Source organism: Furipterus horrens, unplaced genomic scaffold (genome assembly GCF_987537825.1).
Source record: "Furipterus horrens unplaced genomic scaffold, mFurHor1.1.pri manual_scaffold_13, whole genome shotgun sequence".
NCBI lineage: Eukaryota > Metazoa > Chordata > Mammalia > Chiroptera > Furipteridae > Furipterus > Furipterus horrens.
In genome coordinates this window covers 39,825,869-39,847,576 of record NW_028327183.1, presented here as the reverse complement: position 1 = coordinate 39,847,576, position 21,708 = coordinate 39,825,869, and the positions used below count along the sequence as shown (strand labels likewise).

Here is a 21,708-nt window from a genome sequence, read left to right as displayed (position 1 = left end):
CAAATAAATGAGAAGTATAACATGTGTTCTGTGCTTTCAAACTGTGCATCTGTTTTTGAGGACTCATTTTCTCTTGCTGCCATAACAAGATGCCCCAAACTTAACCCCTTAAAATAACCCAAGTTTATTATCTAACTGTTCCCTGGGTCAGAGCTCCGGGTGGGCTCAGCCTCTTTCTCTGCTATGAGCCTCACAGCACTGAAATCCAAGTGTGGCCAATGGGATTCTTATAGTGAGGCCTGGGGAGAGTGCACCTCCATCTCAGGCAAGCTGTTGTAGAATTCTGTTCCTTGCAGTTGTAACCTGAGGTCCCCATTTCCTGTTGGACGTGGGGCTCCATTCTCAGCTCTGCCAGCCTCTCTGGTCCTTACACGTGGGCGCTACATCTCAGAGCGGGCAGCTTGTGTCAACGCCTTCTTGTGCTGGGAATCCCTCTGACTTCTCCTTCTGCCTCCCGCTGGAGAAAGTCCTCTGCTTTTCAGGACTTGTGCATTTAGATTAGGCCCACTGGGATAATCCAGGACAATCTCTCTAGTTTAACACCTTTAAATATTAGTTCCATCTACACAATCCCTTTGCCATGTCACCTAAGATAGTCACAGGTTCCAGGGACTGAGTTGGACATTTGGGACTATTATTTATCCTGCCCCAGTACGTGTGTGTGTCCGTGTGCTCCCTTCAAGGGTATGTGAATGGATTATTTAGATGCATTCTGCTGTAAGTAAATGAAATAAACATGCTTTAATAATAACACTTATCATTGTGCATGATGGGAAGTCTAGACAGTATGGTGCATTTAAAACTGTGTTGCTTAATATGGCCCACATGCCACATATAGCTGAGCCCTTGAAATGTAGCCAAGTACAAGTTGATCTGTGCTACTAAGTATAAAATATACCCTAGAATTGAAAAAAGTTATTAAATGATTTTATTTCAGATGGTACCTGCAAAGTTTCTCCACTGTAGAACAATTACTATTTCTCTCTTCATAACAAGTATCTGGAGAGTCTTTGAAACTATACAGATACCTGTTGCTTCCCAAACCTTGACCCAATCATTAAAATGATCCTTCGATGGTGTTTGTCAGTTATCAAATAATTTCACCATTTTTTAGACATTTATTCATTGGCATTCTACTCTTTTTTTCCCATTCTTATATTCTTTGTATTAGTTAGCAATTGCTTCATGAAAAAGTGTTATATTCTTAGTGATAAACAAACAACATCGTGTTGCATTTTCTGCGGGCTGGGTACCTGAGCATGGTTTACCCACACCCTCTGACTGCGTCTCACAGGCTGCAGTCGAGGCGCTAACCAGGGCTGGAAAAATCTTGAGGCTCAGTTGAAGGCGAATATGCCTCTAAGCCCGCTTTAGCGGTTGCTGACTGAATCCAGTTCATTGTGGGCTGCAAATTCCCATCGGCAGCAGCTGCAGAGATAGTGAGAACCAAACCTGGTTTCAGCCCTGTGGCCACTGGGATTGGCAGCATCAGCAGGTCCTTCCCTCAGGCCAGAGTTGTCTTTGTTCATAGTTATGTGCCAAGGCCAAAATGTCCCCAGGAGATGCTGTCTTAGTCTTGCATTGGGACTTTACACAGTTGGTCACAGCTTTGGTCCTCTGGTGCCAACTGTCTCCTTCTAGTCCAGAGCAGAGCCCAGGTCATGGCTCACATCAGGATAGTACATCCGCAGAGTTGCTGGCATTCAGGCCGGCAGTAGCCAGAGGAGGGCAGCAGGCATGTATTCAAGACACTGGGCAGTCCTCCATGCGCCATCCCCTCTGTTCGTCATTCTAAACGTGAATGTAACATACATAACTTGGTTCTGTTTTCAGTATTTCTGTTAATCTCATTTGAAGATTTTGGCAGGTAAGAAAAGAGGCGCTGGAGGAGGCTGATGTCTGGACTGGCTGGTGACAGGAAAGACCAAGTCGCTGCAGTATGACATCAAGCAAACACACAATCACAGTGACCACCATCTGCGGCCTGGTGTTATTGGGGACCTGGCCACTCAGACTGCTACCACCTGAGCAAGGAGCTAAGCACACATCCAGGAGGCATCATCCATGGCATCGTACCCTTAGGAGGAGCTTTGCTCTCCTCCCTCATTTATGTTTTTACCACTTGATGCATAACAGCATGGAATGCTGACTTCAGTGGATTACACTTCTTTGCTATAATTTCTGTTGATGCTCAAATTGTCCTAGAGTAGGCCAATGGGAACCCTTTCAGTATGGTTCCTGTGTCCTTTGATGTGTCCCCATCATCTTTGAGCCTCTTCTTGCTTTCTGGACTAAGGTGTTTCAGGCTCATCTTGTACTTCTTCTGCCTCATCTCTTAACCAACCATTTCTCCAAGTAGCTCTGGTTCCTTCAAGTGGAGAACAGTATTAAGAAACCAAGATCTGGGTCTATGTGGGCTGATTGCTACAGGGACATTGTTGCTTCTACTTCCCCTGAATGGACAAAGCTAGGAAATAGATGGACGTATGTACATAATTTTTACTTATACTGTAAAAAAGTAAAATCTCATTAATAATTTTATGTTGGTTGTATGTTGAGATAATATTTTGGCTATATTGGATCAAATAAAGTATATGTGAAAATAATTTCACATATTTTCTTTTGCTTATTAAGTGTGGCTACTAACAAATTTATAGTTACATATGTGGCTCACATAATATTTAGATTTGAACAGTGCTGGCTTAGGGGGCATGATGTCATAGTCAATCCAGGCTCTTTATATCTGGCTGATCCTCCATCCTCAGTGTATTAGTACTGTCTCCCCTCATGATCATAGTGTGCCTGCCATAGCTCCAGCCATCACACAGTCATATAATTGTCCAGAAAGCAGGAGTGGTAGAGATTTCAGCTAGCTGTCTCTATAGTTATTCTCCTCTTCTTCCTTAACTTGGAGAAGCCCTGAATTATAAGTGGATTGAAGAGTACTCTACAACCATTCCTACACCTGTATGGTAGTACCTTATGGAAAGTCATATGAGTGTAAGTGATCTCAGCCCTTTATGAATGGTTCCTTTAAAGGACCTGGCAAGGCCGTCCTTGTCATCTTTGTGCTTTCTTGCTTAATGACAAAAACGAAAGCAGCCATTTTACTTTGACCTCAATTTCTAGGACATTTTCAGTGGATATATAATCTAGTTGGGGAGAACCAAAGATGGTGGTGGAGTGAGGGGAGGCTGCGCTTCCTTGCTTCAGAGACCTGTCTGTTGTTTGGACTAATTGCGGATAGAACACCTCAGTTAACATCTGGATACTGGCAGGAGTTGAGCCTTGGCACTGCTGGATCAGAGAAGACCATCTGGGAGCAACCTGCTGGTGAGGATAGTGGGAGAGAAAGAGATGAGACAAAATTTCTGGTTGGCTTGCCTCCCCAAGTTGTAGCTGGCTGTGTGCAAAGATTTTTTAGTGACCCTAGGTTCCCCCTGAGAGGAGTTGGGTGGAGAGCGAAGCTCTGTCCACTGGCAGACCCAGGAGTGGGCCATATGGCATGTGGCTCTGAGAGGCAAGGAACAGCATACTTTTGTATGTGTGTGAATGTGTTTTTCTTTTTCTCTTTTGATTTTTTTTGCAGGCTAGGGGTGGGGCAAGATTCTTGAGGAATGCAGGTGCAGAAACGCACTTGCCCATTCCCCAACCCTCTCCCTCGGTCACACGAGCACGCACACAGAAGTGCCCTGATCCACCTGCTCAGCCATGCAACCAACCCACCTATCGGTGGGCAGAGGCGCCCTGGGCCGCCCGTACAGGTGCGCAACCAGTCAGCCCACTGCCAGCTGCGAGTGGGTGTGCGGAAGAGCCTTGGACCTGCCTGCCCCAGTGCGCAACGTGTCAACCTGCCCCTGGCCTGCTCAAGGGAGTGCACTCGCCCTTGGTTGAGGCCAAAGGAGGGTGAAGTGAACTAGAGGCACTTTGTAGAAAGGTTTGGGTGCTGGCTCTGGAGAAAGAGCTGGGAGAGCAGTGGATTAGATCCCAGTCCAGAATCACCCCCAGTGCTACGGGAGAAATCTCTTAGGTAGACTACTCCCCTCCAAGTGGCATCAGCTGGAGGCAGCAGCTCAACAACTGTATACAAGAAGGTCACACCACGAAGACAGAAAATAAAAGCAGATCAATCAAAGAAGCAGAAACAAATTAGAGCAGTCATACAAAAGAGGGAGGTAGAATAACACCCCAACAAACAGGAACAACACCCCACCAAAAGGAAAGGAGGAATTCCCAGAAGGAGTGGTAGATGAAATAGAGGCAAGCAACCTATCAGACATGAAATTCAAAACAATAGTAATGAGGAAGCTCAATGAGCTCAAAAAACTCAAAGAAAACTACAACAAACTCCAAAGGAACTACAAAGAACTCCAGGGAAGCTACAAGAAACGTACTGAGAACTACACCAGCATAAAAAGGGACATAGAAACAATCAATAAGAACCAGGAAGAAATGAAGAATACAATTTCTGAACTGAAGGACACAGTAGAAACAATCAAAGGCAGGCTAAATAAAGCAGAGGATTGATCAGTGAGGTAGAGGACAACATAGAAAAAATTTCCAGACAATGCAACAAAATGAAAAAATACTCAAAAAGAATGAAGAGGGTTTAAAAGAACTACAGGACAACATGAGATGAAACAATATCTGTATCATAGGGATATAAGAAGGAGAAGAAGAAGAGGATGGGATAGAAAACCTGATTGAAAAAGTAATGACAGAAAAAATCATGTAAGTCCAGGAAGCACAGAGGGTCTCAATGAAGATAAACCCAAAAAGGCCCACTTCAAGGCACATCATAATTAAAATGGCAACATTCAAAGACAAAGAGAGAATCTTAAAAACAGCAAGAGAAAAACAGCAAATAATATACAAGGGAGCTCTGATAAGACTATCAGCTGATTTCTCAACAGAAACACTACAAGCCAGAAGGGAATGGCAAAAAATATTTCAAGCAATAAAAAACAAAGGCCTACAACCAAGACTACTCTACCCAGCAAGGCTCTCTTTCAAAACGGAAGGTGAAATAAGGAGTTTCACAGACAAAGAAAGACTAAAAGAAAATATCTCCACTAAACCAGCATTGCAAGAGATGCTAAATGGAATGCTTTAAGAAAAAGGAGAAAAAGAGAGAAGGAGAGGAACACAGGTACAAAGGGAAATGAATAAATACCTGTCAATAATAACCTTAAATGTAAATGGATTAAATGCTCCAATCAAAAGACATAGGGTAGCAGAATGGATATGAAAACATGACCTACATATAAGCTGTCTACAAGAGATACACCTCAAAACAAAAGATTTACGCAGACTGAAAGTGAAGGAATGGGAAAAAGTATTCCAAGAAAATGGACATGAAAAAAAAAAAAAAAAGCTGGGGTAGCAATACTTATATCAGACAGAACAGATTTCACAGCAAAGGCCATAAAAAGAGACAAAGGACATTTCATAATACTTAAGGGAACAATCTGTCAAGAAGATATAACCCTGGTAAACATATATGCACCCAACATTGGAGCACCCAACCATATAAGAAAAATATTGGAATACTACAAGAAGGATATCAACAGCAACACACTCATAGTAAGGGATTTATAAACAAAATGAAAGAAAAACATTGCATAATCATATCAATAGATGCTGAAAAAGCATTTGATAAAGTACAGCACCCATTTATGATAAAAACACTCAGCAAAATGGGAATAGAGGGAGCATACCTCAACATAATAAAGGTTGTATATGAGAAACCTGAAGCCAACATCATACTCAATGGACAAAAACTGAAAGCATTCCCCCTGAAATCAGGAACAAGACATGGATATCTGCTCTCTCCACTCCTATTCGACATAGTGTTGGATGTTCTAGCCACAGTAATCATACAAGAAAAAGAAATAAAAGGCATCCAAATTGGAAAAGAGGAAGGAAAACTGTCATTATTTGCAGATGACATGATAGTGTACATAGAAAACCCTATAGACTCCTCCAAAAAACTACTTGACATAGGAAGTGAATTTGGCAAAATAGCGGGGTACAAAGTCTATATTCAGAAATCAAAGGCATTTCTGTACACCAACAATAAAAAATCAGAGATAGAAACAAGAAAAAAAAACCCATTTACTATAGCAACAAGAAAAATAAAGTACCTAGGACTAAATTTAATTAAAGAGATAAAAGAACTGTACTCGAGAAATTACATAACACTGAAGAAAGAAATTAAGAAAGATACAAAGAAATGGAAGCATATACCATGTTCATGGATGGGAAGAATCAACATCATTAAAATGTCCATACTACCCAAAGCGAATTATAGATTCAATGCAATCCTTATTAAAATACCAGTGACATATTTCACAGACCTAGAACAAATACTTCAAATATTATATGGAACCAGTAAAGACCCCAAATAGCCACAGCAATCTTGAGAAAGAACACAGTAGGAGGAATCACAGTACCTGACATCAAACTATACTACAAAGCCACTGTGATCAAAACAGCCTGGTATTGGCATAAGAACAGACATATAGATCAATGGAACAGAATAGAGAGCCCAGAAATAAACCCCAGTCTTATGGTCAACTAATATTCGACAAAGAGGGAAGGAATATAAAATGGCATGAGATCATTTTCGACAAATGGTGCTGGGAGAACTGGACAGGGATATGCAAAAAAAATGAAAATAGACCACCATCTTACACCATACACCAGAATAAACTCAAGATGGATCAAAGACTTAAATGTAAGCCATGACACCATAAAAGTCCTAGAGGAAAACATAGGCAGGAATATCCCATGTAGCAATATTTTCACCAATACATATTCTAAGGCAAGGGAAATAAAGGAAAGAATAAACAAATGGAAGTACATCAAACTAAAGAGTTTCTGCTCAGCAAAAGAAAACATCAGCAAGATGAAAATGGAACCAACCATATGGGAAAACATATTTGCCAATGATACCTCAGACAAGGGATTGATCTCCAAAGTATATAAAGAACTTACATGTCTTAACACCAAGAAGACAGACAGCCCAATTAAAAAATGGGCAAAAGACCTGAACAAACACTTCTCCAAGGAGGATATACAGAGAGTCCATAGGCATATGAAAAAACGCTCAACATCACTAGTCATCAGAGAGATGCAAATAAAAACCACAATGAGATACCACTTCACACCAGTCAGAATGGCCATCATCAACAAATCAACAAACAACAGATGCTGGCGAGGATGTGGAGAAATGGGAACCCTCGTGCACTGTTGGTGGGAATGCAGACTGGTGCAGCCACTATGAAAAAGAGTATGAAATTTCCTCAAAAACTAAAAATGGAACTGCCTTTTGAATCAGCAATTCCATCGCTAGGAATCCTGAAACACCAATTCAAAAGAACTTATACACCCCTATGTTTATAACAGCACCATTTACAATAGCCAAGTGCTGGAAACAGCCTATGTGCCCACTTGTAGATGAGTGGATCAAAAAACTGTGGTACGTTTACACAATGGAATACTATGCAGCAGAGAGAAAGAAGAAACTCCTGCCATTTGTGATAACATGGATGGAACCAGAGAGAATTATGCTTAGCGAAATAAGCCAGGCAATGAAAGAAAAATACCATATGATATCACCTAATACAGGAGACTAATGAACAACACAAACAAATGAACAAAATTGAACCAGAGACATGTAAACAAGGAACAAAGTAACAGTTACCAGGGGGGAGAAGGGGAGGGAGAGAAGAGGGGTCAGTAGGGAAAGGGTTTAGTAAAGGAACTAGTATAAATAACTCATGGACATGAACAACAGGGTGGGGATTAACTGTGGGAGAAGGGGTGGGCTGGGTGGGGGGGAGCAATGGGGGAAAAATGGGACAACTGTAATAGAAAAACAATAAAAATAAGTTTAAAAAAAGAATCTCATGTCGACAGCTTTCTTTTTTCTCTCAATACATTGAATATTCAAGGGTAATTTATATACAGACATAGGTCCTCTCTTTTCAGGACTCCCTCCATGTTGGGCTTTCTCTTCTCAATTTCCAGCTGCTCTAACAGCTCCAAACTCTGGTGTCTAAGACCTTGAGTCAAAGACTGGTTTCCTGATGAGTTCAAGCTGTCCTTTGTCACACGAACAGAGGTCTGTCCCCAGAGGAAAAGCCATATCAACTTAGTCTCACATGATGTGTCCTGTTCTTTGCAAGGTTGGATCCTCTCCAGTTTCTGCCTGCTTCCGGTTACTCTCCAGTGCCTTCCAATAGTTGGGGTTTTCCAAAATAGTTTGCCCAGAGTTGGTAATTATTATCCATGGGATGGTTAGCCAGCCTCCTTTCACCTACCCCTGTCTTACATTCTCCCTGTCCTGTGCACCCTCAAGTGAATGAATCTCCCTAGGGGGTCTCTCCCAGGGTTGCAGTCAGATGTCAGCTGGGACTTGATTGAAGACTTGACCTGGATGTCAGTGATGACTCACTCACATGGCTGGCTGTTGTCTGGGAGCCCTACCATGGGTGGTGAGCCAAGCATCTACAAGTGGCTTCTCCATGTGACCTGAGCTTTTCACAGCACCACAGATCTTAAGTAGCTGAACTTTTAACCTGGGGGCTGGCTGCTATCAGAGCAGTGTTTAAGGGACAGGAAGTGAAATCTGAAGGCTTGTTAAGGTCTACGCCCAGAAGTAAAACTGTATTCTATTGGTCCAAGCAGTCTTGACCCTGCCCAGATTTGAGGGGGTGGGGAAAATAAAACTTACCCTTGATGGTGGAGTAGCAGCATCCCATTGCAGCAGCGTATGTGAGATGAAAGTATGCCTGTGATCATCACTGGGAAATACAATGTGGCCACAACAGACGCAGCTGTTTCTCTCCCCATAATACTCAGTACTCTAAGTGTGCATGATGCTGTGTGAGTGAGTGCATCTGCCGGGGTCCAGGGCTGCCCCTTGCCCAGAGGATTCCCAAATCCCGACACCTGTAGAGGCTTTGCCTAACTTCAGTGATGGGGCAGAGGGGTTCAATGGGTGTCACTCTCCATGGTCCTGAATCTTCTGCTACGGCATGATTCCTTTCTGTCAAGGACATGCGAGAGAGAATGGTCCAACTCCATCAACATGCACATGTGCACACACACACACTTACACACACATGTGGAAGCTGGTCTTTCTGAGGCAGTTACTTTATGGAATCCTGCTGCACTTGCTCTACCCCAAAGGTGCAGAAGCGGTGTTGATGGCCTTGGCCAGAGCTGGAGCAGCTGGGCTTTCACTGGCTGTCTTCTTTCCCCCAGAGCAGCTTACCCAGACCATCTGTCTCCTCTTTTCTTTTCCATCTATTTCCTTGTCTCTCTATCTCTGTTTCTGTTTCTTTGCCTCTTTCTGTCACTTGTGCCTCTCTATCTCCTTGAGACTCTCTGTCTTACCTTGCATCCCTGTCTCTCTCTCTTTCTGTCCCTTTCTATGTCTCTATCTCTCCCTGAGTCTCTTTATCACCCTGTCACTCCTTCCCTCCTACTCTCTCCCTCCATTTCCCCTTCTGCCTATGTTCTAAATCTCTTTCTTGATGCCTTTCTGTACCTCTCTCTCTCTCTCACCAAAATGCACATTGCCCCTCTCCCCCAGGACATTCTCAGGTCTCACCCTGGCCCTGACTTACTGATCCCTGCCAGGCTGGCTTGGCCTGGTAGGTGGGGCACAGCTTCCTGCCCTCCCAGAGCAGCCCTGGGGAAAGCAGGCCTGAAGCTCTATCACCTGCCCATTTCAGGCATCGACATTTATGAGCCAGTACCCCCTACTGGTCCCACAAAGCAGGCCCTGGAGACTCTGGTTGAGTGCTTGGTGGATGGGCCCTAGGGGAGGGGGCGGTCCTGAAGACCAAGCACGTTCTAATCCTTTGCTCCTCCACCTGGCAGGCAACTTCCGAGGGTGGAACATTGGGACTGAGAAGCTCCAGCACAACCGCAGGTGAGTGCCCAGAACCCGGTGGCCTGCGTTTGATCCCCTCCTCTAGCCTTCCTCACTGTGTTGTCTGGAGAAAATGACTTTGCCTCTCTGGGCCTCATTTTCTTGGCCTCACTTTCTTACTCTGTAAACAGAGTTAGTAACCAGAGACAACGCTCGTAAAACATGCAACACAGGCTCTAGTCACATAGTAGGTGTCCGATAAATAGCAGCTATTTGCCCTGGCTGGGTGGCTTATTTTGTTGGAGCATTGTCCCTTACATGAAAAGGTTGCAGGTTCGATTCCTGGGCAGAGCATATACCTAGCTTTTGGATTTGATCCCAGGTCAGGGCATGTAAGAGTGGCAACCGATTGATATTTCTCTGTCAAATTGATGTTATTTTCTCTCTCTCTCTCTAATATCAATAATAAAAGTTATCCTTGGTGGAGGATTTAAAAATAAATACATAATAGCAGCTATTATTATTCCTCTGCTGAGCCTCTATTCCTGGGAGGGAGGAATCCCCCAGGCCTCTATCTCTCTGCTTGAAACCGAGCCCTGCTTCTGGACATTGGGTGAGAATGTGTTAAGGATCACAGATGTCCACGGGGGGATCCAGGCTCTGCTACTTCTTTGCTGCTTGCCCAAGAATGCCAGCAGGTCCAGAGTCCGCCCCCCACACCCACCCCTGTGCCCTCTCTCACAGCTGGACGGTGAAGCAGCAGTGTGTGGATCTGCTGGCTGAGGGCTTATGGGAGGAGCTGCTTGATGACGAGCAGCCAGACATCACGGCCATGGACTGGTACGTGCCTCTGCCCCACCAGTTTGCACACAGGGGCTCCCCAAAGTGTAAGTCTCGCCCCCTCCTCCCCTTTGGCGTGAGCTCCCCACCAGGACCCTCCTGCCTTTGGAGAACCCAGCCCTGCCCATGGCCCCTTCTCGCTGACACTTCCAGGTTTTGAAATGTGCCAGGCCTGAGGTTTTCCTTCCTCCACAGATGCTTGTCTTTCTCAAGACGAATTCCGCCTTATCCTTTAGGAGTCAGTTTAACATGGCTCCACCAGGAAAACTTTCCCTGGCCAGGTCCCATCCTGGCCCTGACCATTCATGCTTGTCACTGCCTGGTGACAGATCTACTGCCCCCACTGAATCCTGTGAGGGCAGGGCGTGGGGATGTCTTGGTCACTGCTGTGCTGCCAGCACCACCCAGCCCAGGTGCACAGCATGGGTGCCAGTGAGTGTGTGTTAAATGGCTATTGGGGCCAGAGGTTGGGGTCAGGATGTTGGGCGGCAGTGGAGGCTGAAGGCCTGGATCCCACCTCCAGGTATGAGGACAGCCGGCTGGACATGCGTGTCTATGAGCTGCACGTCTGGGGCTGGCAGCTGACCGCCACACCACCATAGCCCAGTACCATGTGGCCCCCTGGACCTCTGGGATCCAGGTGAGACTCCCTACCCTAGTTGCCACGCAGACATGTCCCAAGACCTCACAGAGGGAGGAGGGAGGAGAGCAAGGTTCATGGGTCCCTAATAAGGACTTCTCTCTGACCCTGGTGCTGCCATAGGTGTCCCACATGTTCCGCCATTATAGCCCTGGTGTGTGCTTTGTCCACTTCCTGCACAAGACAAAGAACCTGCTGGAGCCTGGTGGGCTGCACCGGACAAGGGTGATGACTACTCCATTTCTGTGCAGTTCAGTGAGTGACTGGCTGGCTCTGGGCCATACTGGCCCCTTGTCTCATCTATCTGCACCTTGACACCTCCCTGACCCTTAGCTCCTCCCTAACCCTTAGCTCCTCCCTGACCTTTAGCTCCTCCCTAACCCTTAGCTCCTCCCTGACCTTTAGCTCCTCCCTGACCCTTAGCTCTTCCCTAATCCTGAGCTCCTCCCCAGCCCTTAGCTCCTCCTTGACCTTTAGCTTCTCCCTAATCCTTAGCACCACCATGTTCTCTTAGCACCTCCCTGAGGTTCAGCACCATCCTGATCCCTTAATACCTCAGGGCTCTGCAGCTTCTCCCTGATCCCTTACCACCTCCTAGGCCCCTTGATCCTGCTGGGTCCTCGACAGCTTCACACATCCTTGAATGTCTGACTATTTAGCATTTCCCCTGCACTCTCTGGACTCCATGAGGACAGGGGGCACTTCTTCTGGAGTCAGTGCTTAACAGATAGTAGGTGCTCAATTAATTCTGTTGACACGTGCCCAAGGGTGCTGAGTATGTCCCCAATTTGCTTCTTAGAACTTAATGGAGTTCCTTTCCCACATCCTCTATTCTTTTTCCACATCCTCTAATATGTGACCCCCAGCTCCTCCCAACTCATCTCCCTTCTGTGCCTCCCTGGCCTTCTAATCTTGTCACATGTCCCCAGTTTATGGTCTCTTAGCATCTCCACCTACCTCTTTCCCTGTATTTCTTAACCCTCAGAATCTCTCCAAATTCCCCTTCTCTCTTCAAACCCAAATTGTCACCCCCCAGAGCTGTCCCGATATCTTCCTCCCCCCAAGTCCTCATTTCTCTTCTTTAGCTTCTCCTCAGAGCCCCCAGACCCAGGTATTCATTGAGGACCCTTATCCCTGGGGGTGGGGGTGAGAATAAGCGGCAAATCCAAATTTGCAGAAATACGGAAATTTGAACTAAAGTGTCTTCCATGTGTTGGGAAGAGGAGGGTTGAAAATACTTAACAACCCACAAGTCCTAGGCTCAGGCCACATCTAGCAGCAGACCCTGGCTCTAGCCTGGGGCAGGTACTAGAAGGCCACCTGCTGTCTCACACATGAATCCTGAATCTGAAGGTCCCTGGCAGGCCAGACAGCTGAGGGGCACTCAGGGAAGGGTTATCTACCAAATAGTGTGGGAAGCATATCAGTGTTTAACTATCAGCCTGCAGTACCATTGCATGCCACACACATGTTCTGTGTCTTTGTGCACACCTAAATCCATGTCGGAATCTATGGGTGTGCCCCCATCCATGGCATTTTCACAGGTATGGGCGGATCCTGGCATAACCACCCTGCTGTCTCCCATCCAATCCCTGTCCTGTGTGAACTTGGGTCCCAAGCACAAGCAGATGGCAGGCAGGGGGAGTCATAAGGGCTGTATTGCAGGGAAGGCAGGGTCGGGGAGCAGGCAGAAAGCTCTCTCCATTTGGGACTTGGGACCTTCAGCAGGCCCCAGGAACAGGCCAGGTGAAGGGCTCAGCACTTTGTAGCTGGAGATGAGGAGCTTCTAAGGCATCAGTAACACCTGCAACAGAATAAAAAAATATCACCAGGAAGTGTCAGGGGCTCCGACACCAGGCCGTGGGGGGTTCTAAACCTGAGATGAGGTGGACATCTGGGGCTGGACTCCAACTCCAAGAGCTCCGTGTCCTGGCCTGGGAATTAGGGGCTGAGGACTCTTGGAGCTCTTGGGGATAATGGGGGCAGGTGGGGCGGTTTTGGAGGGCGCTATGGCTAGGCCCCAGAGTCTGTGGGTTTGGATACACGAGTGCAGGGTGGGCTCGGGGTCCTCCCCATTGAGTCTGGCTCTGGCTCTGGTTTCTAGGGTTGAAGCTGTCCTAGAGGGTGTTGGTAGGTGGGGAGCATAAGTACTAGATAGGGTGTTCCTAGCATTGGGTCAGGGGTGTTGAGGTCTAGGTCAGACTTAAGAGTCTGGGAGACCCCAGGAAGCTCTGGGACCTGATGATTTGGGTAGGGGGGGAGGACTGGCTTTGTTTCTGGGGTCTCAAGGTGAGGGGGTTGATGGTTCCCTATTCTCAAGCTAGGCTTGGCCACTCTGGAGTGGGTGGCCTTCCCTACAGAGTGCAGCTGTGGTGGGTAGGCAGGTGGGCGGCGCAGGAAGGGTGGAGCGGCTTGCTCCCAGAATGGAGCGGGTGGTGGGTCAGCTTCTGAGTCTGGGAATTCCAGAACAGAGTCTGAGAGACCCAAGAGGCATGGGCTTGCGGGGGGAGGCGCGGGTGCGAGGGAGAAGGGGGACCTCCAGGACTGGGCCTAGGGACTCCGAATATGGGCCAGGGGCTCAGAGGTCTGGACAAGCCCGCGGGCCCGGTGGTGCGGCTGGGCGCTGGGCTCGGAGCTGAGCGCGCGGTGCGCGCACGGACGCGGGCGGGACCGCACCTGCAGTAGATGGAGGAGATGGCGTTGGACCAGTGGCCGAGGACGCCCCGGCGGTACTCTTCAAGGCGCGGGTAGGAGCCGGCGGTGAACTTGCGAGACTTGCCGCCTTTGCCCCGGCGGGACCACACGGTGAGCTCGCAGCGCGGGGCCACCACGAGTGAGGAGACGATGTTCGTCCAGCCGGAAGGCAGGAAGGGCAGGTCGGAGTTCGGCTCTATGGCCAGCTCGGCGCCCGCGCAGCAATTCTCGTAGTAAGGGTCGCTCTTGTCGTAGAGCTTGGCGCATGTCCGTGTCCCGTCGGGGTTCTTGAGGTCGGCAGCCGCGGGGCAGGCGCCTCGGACGCCAGGGACGGCCACGAGGGCCAGGGCCAGCAGCAGTGGGCACAGCGGGGACATGGTGACTCTGTGAGGCACGTCCCCTGCGGGCTTTTATGCTCCTGACCCGTGGGAAGTGAGAAGCTGAGAGATTAGGACTCCGGGAGGGAGGGCGAGGGGAGGAGAGGGGAGGGGAGGGCGCCCCCTTCCCCAGGAACTGGGAGACCTTCCTAACCCAGGTCGCAAACCCACAACCCAGAAATCCAAGATGGGCATATTTGTATGAAAGTAGCGGCTTAAGATTTTCTGTGCAAACAGCATTAAAAAGGAAGTCAATAAACAGGCCTTGAGGACAGCGTTTTGCAACAGAGAGGGTAACAGGGTTAATCGGTAAAGGTAGGAAAAACTTTTTTTTTTTTTAAGTATATTTAATTGATTATGCTGGTACAGTTGTCCCAGTTTCTTTTCCCTTTCTCCCCTCTGCCCAGTATGCCCCTTCCCTTGAGCAATCTCATCCGCCTTAGTTCATGTCCATGGGTCCTGCATGTAAGTTCTTAGGGCTTTACCCTTTCCTTATATTATTCTTAACTTCCCCATGTCTGTTTTGTACCAACCAATTATGCTTCTTAATCCCTGCACCATTTCCCCATTTCTCCCCCTTCTCCCTCCCAGCTGATAACCCTCCAAATGATCCCTATACCTATTATTCTCTTACTGTTCTGGTTGTTTGCTTATGTTTCTGTTGTTGTTGTGGTTCTGTTGTTGATAATTGTGAGTTTCTTGTCATTTTAATGTTCTAAGTTTTGATCTTCTTTTTCTTAAGTAACTCCCTAACATTTCATATAATAATGGCTTGGTGATGATGAACTCCTTTAGCTTCACCTTGTTTGGGAAGCACTTTATCTGCCCTTCCAACCTAAATGATAGCTTTGTTGGATAGAGTAATCTTGGTTGTAGGTCCTTGCTTTTTGGAAGAACTCTTAAAAATTGATGAGGAATGGAACACCCCGCCCCCCACCCTTCAACAGAAGGAGAGCCTGAGGTAGGAGAAAGAGGAGGAAGGCTGGCCTTCAGGCTGGGCAAGTTCCAAGACCTTGGGAAAGTAGAAACTGGAGATAAGGAGAGAGGGGCCCTGGAGGGTGAAAAGGAGGGGGGAAGGGGGACAGAATGAGAGGGAGAAGGAGCTCCCTCATCTCTGGAGTGAGTGATCTTCCTAGCCAAGATCAGAAACCAGAATCTGAAATATGAGGTAGACCTCTTGGTGAACCACTTAAAAACCATTGCAAGGCAATGTGCAAAGGCTTGGGGGAAACAAAGAGCAGAATAGCAGTCAATAGAGGGGAGGGGAGAGGGAGAGAAGGGGGATAAGTAAGGGAAGGGATTAGTCAAAGAACCCGTATAAAACACTCATGGACATGGACAACGGGGAGGGATATGATTGCGGGAGAGGGGGTGGGTTGGGTGGGGGAGAGAAATTAGGGGAAAGGGAGACAACTGTAATTGAAAAACCAAAAGAAAAAAAAGAAAAAAAAATGGAGTGCTTACAAACTGACACAAACACCCGCCATCCCAGCAGTGTAAGCCCAGCAGGGGGAGAGGGAGGGAAGAAGAGGCTACTGCGCCTACAACCACTCTCTAGGAGCTGGAACACTCTCCACAAGGTTGGAAATATGAATCTATAAAATAAATAGGATTTATTGAAATGTATAAAAATTTCAAAGTTTTGTACAGCAAAAATCCAATCCAATAAAAACCCAAACGAAAACCTAATCTACAGGAGATCAGACAATTCTTGTAACATACAATAAGTGCTCAGCAGTCAGCAAGCAGAAATGACATAAATCAAAGGAAACATTAGGGAGCAGGAAGGGGAGGAGCCTGAAACCTCAGGGTGGGACAGGGTGGGCATCTGGGAGCCTGGCCCAGGCCCTGCAGAGCTGCTTTGGCATTTCTGGTTTCCTGCCAGACATGAACAGGGTCAGGAGTGGATGAGCTGCTCAGACAGAAAATAATAGTTCAAGTCTGTGGTTCTGTGGGTGAATCCAAGTCTGAGCCTCAGTTTCCTCATCTGTAAAATGGCTGCTATTTTTTCCTACACTGTAAGGTTGTTGTGAAGATTCTAAGGGGTAATAGAAAGTTCAAGGGTACGAGGGGCAGCCTGGCACTGAATCCCAGGTCCTTCGTGAGCTTTCACACATACTTCCACCTCTGGGCCTCACAGAGATGGGGGTGGTTCCCGCCTCAGAGTGCTGGGGTGAGGAGTAGAACGACAATCCATGTGAGAGCACTTATAGCAGGGTCTGTCACTAAGAGTCACAGAAGCATGTGCCATCATTATTATTATGAAAGCCTGTAGCATTGTGCTTGGCACACAGCAGGGCTCAATAAATGTAAACCAGCACAGCTATTACTCATGGTCACTCAGCTCACCTAACCTTCTTCTGGTTCTCTCAGATGCTCTCTGCCACTTTGGCCAGGGTAATGCAGTAATTAAGAGCCAAAGGCTGGGACTTCTGGCCAAGATGGAGGTGTAGACAAATGCACTGTGTATCCCTCCACAACTGAGAAGAAGTGCAGCTACTTCAGGACTAGAGACGGCCAGAAGTTCCAGAGGATTGAGCTGCATGGAAGTCCAACAAACAAAGATATAAAGAAGAAATACTCATCCGGATGGGCAGGAGGGGTGGAGCTGGGGCAGAGAGGATGTGGTGTGGTGGTGGCAGGAGCAGCAGCGGCCATGGGCTGGCGGAGAGCACTGTCACATGTTTTAAAGGGTTAGGAAGAACACCTGGGGAGCACTTCCAGCACCAGTCATTGCTTTTAACTGTGTAGGCTGGTGGGGGTTGGGTGGAGGAGGAAACTGCCAGTCTCTCAGCAGAGTCCGATTGTTAAAAGGGCCTGCATTGTCTTAGAACGTCTACAGACCCACCCACCCTGGGAACAACGTCAGGGCGAGAGTTAGAGAGGCACCAGGCCCATACGGAAGTAGGAGAAGTGCCTGGAAAAGGAGAGAGTGCTGAGCAAGTGGCATTGTTCCCTCTCGAACCCCCTCCTCCACACATAGTGCCACAGCGTGATGAAACAGGTTGCCCTGTACTGATGAATGCCTAAGGCTCCACCCTTTACAACATAACAGGAGCAACAGCTCTGCCTAAGACATGGAGACAAACACAGGAGCCTGTCAAGATGAGGAGACAGAGAAGTATGACCCCAAAGGTGGAATGGATCAAGGTTCCAATGGGAAAACTAAGCGATGAGGAGATAGCCAACCTAAAAAACAAGGAGAGAGCCAACCTAACAGATGCAGAGTTCAAAACACTGGTGATAAAGATGCTCATAGGCTTGACAGATATCCTTAAGTACGGCAAACGCATAAGAGAATAAGTGAAGGCTATGCTAAATGAAACGAAGGAAAATCCACAAAAACCAATGGCAAAGGGAAGGAAACCGGGGTTCAAGTCAATGATTTGGAAAGTAATGAAGAAAAACACTGTCAACCAGTACAGAATGATAAAACACAAATTGAAAAAAACGAGAAGCTTAGGAACCTCTGGGACAACTTTAAATGTGCTGACATCAGAACCATCGGGGTGCCAGAAGGAAAAGAGGAAGAACAAGAAATTGAAAACTTATGTTAAAAAATAATGAAGGAGAACTCACCAAATTTGGCAAAGGAAATAGACATACAAGTCCAGGAAGCATAGAGAGTCCCAAATAAGCTAGACCCAAAAAGGACCCCACCAAGACATATCATAATTAAAATACCAAAGGTTAAAGATAAAGAATCTTAAAAGCAGCAAGAGAAAAGCAGAGAGTTACCTACAAAGGGATGTCTATAAGACTATTAGCTGATTTCTCAAAAGAAACTTTGCAGGCAAGAAGAACTGGCAAGAAGAATTCAAGGTGGCTGATTTCTCAAAAGAAACTTTGCAGGCAAGAAGAACTGGCAAGAAGAATTCAAGGTGATGAAAAGCAAGGACTTACAACCAAGATTACTCTATCCAGCAAAGCTATCATTTAGAATGGAAGGGCAGATGAAGTGCCTCCTAGACAAGGTAAAGCTAAAGGAGCTCATCATCACCAAGCTATTGTTATATGAAATGTCAAAGGTACTTACTTAAGAAAAAGAAGATCAAAACTATTAACATTAAAATGACAACAAAGTCATAACTATCAACAACTGAATTTAAAAAATAAAAACAAAATCCAACTAAGCAAACCAGAATAGGAACAGAATCATAGGTATGGGGATCATCTGGAGGGTTATCAGCTGGGAGGGGGAAGGGGGAGAAATGGGGAAATGGTGCAGGGATTAAGAAGCATAATTGGTTGGTACAAAATAAACAGGAGGAAGGTAAGAATAGTGTAGGAAATGATGAAGCCAAAGAACTTATATGCACGACCCATGGACATGAACTAAGAGGGGTGGGATTGCTGGAGGGAAGGGGAGTACTGGGCAGAGGGGAGCAAAGGGAAAAAAAAATTGGAACTACTGTAACAACATAATCAATAAGATACACTTAAAAAAAAAAAAAAAAGAGCTGAAGGCTGGAAACACAGAAGTGGGTTCAAATTTTGACTTTGTCACCTTGCTCAGTGACCTTACTTTGCTGTGTAACCATGGGCAAGTGAACTCACCTCTCTGACCTTCAGATTCCTCCTACCTTCAATGAGATAATAAAATATGATAATAGAAATAGAATATGATAGTATAAAATCACTTTATATACAAAATAATTTAAAACTAATATAATAAAATATTCATAAACATGAATACCTCACATACTTGTTATTTTTCAATGTAATAAATACTTAGTATGTAATATTGAATAAGACAATAGCATAAATATAAACATATAAAGCATGAAGTATAGTGCCTGGCACATGGTAGGTGCTCAATAAATAGGACCTACTATGACTATCCCTATAACGATTCTGAGATCCTGGACCTTGGCTTGCCACTGCCCCAGACCATACCTAAATCCTTCTCCTTCTTTTCCTTTCATGACCACATAAAATCTAATCTCCAGCTGCTAACTTCCCAGGGGACCTCCTTGACCTCAAGGACACAGACTTCTGCCCCACCCCCCAAGCTGTTCAAGGGCCCAGACTCAGGGATGGAGACATGGTAAATGTAGCAGGCATGGACGCAGTCACCTAGAGCTCCACTTGCAGAGTTGGGCCATGAGCTTCACATACAGATGGCAACATGGGAGAGCAAGGAGACCTGGATAGGGTGGCAGACCCAGGGACAGGAACACAGGACCTGTTGGGCCGCAGACACAGCCAGCATCAAAGAGAACCCACAGAGATCACAGCATCCCTAATCCAGGGACACACACATGAGCAGGGGGAGGGACATTCCATTCTTTCACAGTCTGCCACTGATGGTCACTGAATTTCATTGGTGTCTATACACTGAGCGTAGACACATGCTTGATACCCAGTCCCAGAGAAACAGTTACAGACAATGTCCCCACAACACAAACACACACCCACCATCACTGACAAGCCCTCAGCCCCAACTACTCCCACCCTATACCCCACAAAGTCTCACACTGGAGAACATGCTGACATGCCTATGTGAGGACATACACAGCCTCTTCATCCAGAAACCATTTCCTCACTGTTTATTAACACAGGGTAGACAAAGAGTAGAAAAATACACAACTCCTTATCACACTTTTTTCTTCACATGAAAGAATGCCTGCCCTTGAGGAACCCATGAGCCCTTGAGAAAGTCAGGTGGTAGATCAATAATTCAAACACAATATAAGAAGAGTTATAACAAAGGTATTGCAAAGAACTCTGGGAATGCAGTGGGAAGAATAGCAGGGGTTTGGTGTTTTTTGCTTTTTTAAAAATCCACTGATATATTTTGATTTGTATAATAAGAAAAAAATCATCTTTTTAGATCTCACAACCTTGATTTGACACTATTCAACAAACCATAAAAAAGGAGATTAGTATACATGTAAAATTGCCTCTAGAAGAAAAAAGAAAGTATTAGTCTCGGTCAGAGTAGTACCTAAATTTAAACAATATTATAGGTAGCACACAATTTAAATGAAAATGCTGTCTGTTGCATAAACACAGGGAAATAGCCAGATCAGTACTAAGTTCACACTGGTTCATCAGCCCTCATTAGTTACAAATACTTCTGTAATGATGTCACTGAATGGGATTATTTCTTAAGTGCTGTCAGTAGCCTCCAAAGCAGCAATAACTGGATGATTTGGAAAAGTGGTCTTCAAAGTAAGGTCCCTGAACCAGCAGCATCAGCATCCCCTGGGAACTCTTTAGAAATGCAGAGTCCACACCCCACCCCAGTCCTACAGAACCAGAAATTTTAGGAGTAAAAACCCAACAACATCCAGGGTAAAAATAGGACCCCAGTCATCACCAAAAAATGTCCCCTGAAAGTTTTTCATCTCTTTATTCAATAAACATCTACTGGGTACCTACTCTATGCCACGCCCTGAACTGGGTGGCAGTGGGACACAGTGTGACCAAGAGAGACCAGGTCCTGCCCTCACAGAGTTCCCAGTCCAGTCACTCTTAAATGCAAGCACTTACTATTTCAATCTTTGTTTTTCTTTTTTCTTCTCATCCCTTATGCACCTCCTTGACGATTTTCTAAAAACAGCTCTAATAAAGGCATGGTCTGCTGTTTAAAAGCAAAAAGGCCCAGAATTCTGAGAGAAAGTCATCCAGGTTCACCCAATATGAAGCAGGAGCCAGCGAGGCACAGTAGGCCCTTGCTTAAACCCAACACCAGGTCCGGGTCCACAGGGTGGTTCTGGGTGGGTTTGTTCAGAATCCTGCCAACTGTGCCAACTAAATGTCATTGTAAGAAATGTCCAAACCTGTAGAAATTTTTATGAGTTCATCTGGGCCAAACTGATGACATATGCCAGGGCGCAAGATCTCAAATGCTCCCTCAATCTTACCAATGATAGCTATTCACATGGTAAGTAATAGTGTCTTCTGTGACAACCAGGAGACTGTCTGGAGTCTGGTGGGTTGGTGCTAAGCATCCATTATCAGCTTCCCTCTTGTCTGCCTTCCTGCCTGCAGGGGCTGAAAAGCTAAAAACTATACTTCTCAGACTCCCTGCCTTATTTTGGGTTCTTCCAATTGGATGCACTCACATAACATTTGAATAGTGGACATGGGCTGGAGGCCATGCTCCCGGCTCCACCACTGTGAAAGTGTCAACTTTTCTGTGGTAGTCTTTCTGATTACAGCAGTTTCCTGATGGCGGTTGTCCCATAATTGTGACAAATTCCTGGTGGTGCTTCCTTCCTGATCAAGGCCGTGGAAGCCAATTCTTAATTAAGCAGTCGAGATCCTGA

The 21,708-nt window shown here is 46.2% G+C and overlaps 1 protein-coding gene across 1 annotated transcript; it reads right to left on the bottom strand.

The window, feature by feature from the left end:
- Window positions 1–13,003: 13,003 nt before the first annotated feature.
- LOC149994643 (syncollin-like) lies at window positions 13,004–14,451 on the bottom strand. The gene is made up of 2 exons (XM_090259688.1): window positions 14,040–14,451; window positions 13,004–13,167 (listed from the first exon to the last, which is right to left on the bottom strand). The coding sequence occupies exons 1-2, from the start codon at window positions 14,432–14,434 to the stop codon at window positions 13,158–13,160; spliced, it is 405 nt and encodes a 134-aa protein (XP_090115814.1). The 5' UTR covers window positions 14,435–14,451; the 3' UTR covers window positions 13,004–13,157.
- Between the last annotated feature and the right edge of the window lie 7,257 nt (window positions 14,452–21,708).

Coding starts and splice junctions, on each gene's coding strand:
- LOC149994643 (XM_090259688.1), bottom strand. CDS start 14,434: ATGTCCCCGCTGTGCCCACTGCTGCTGGCCCTGGCCCTCGTGGCCGTC.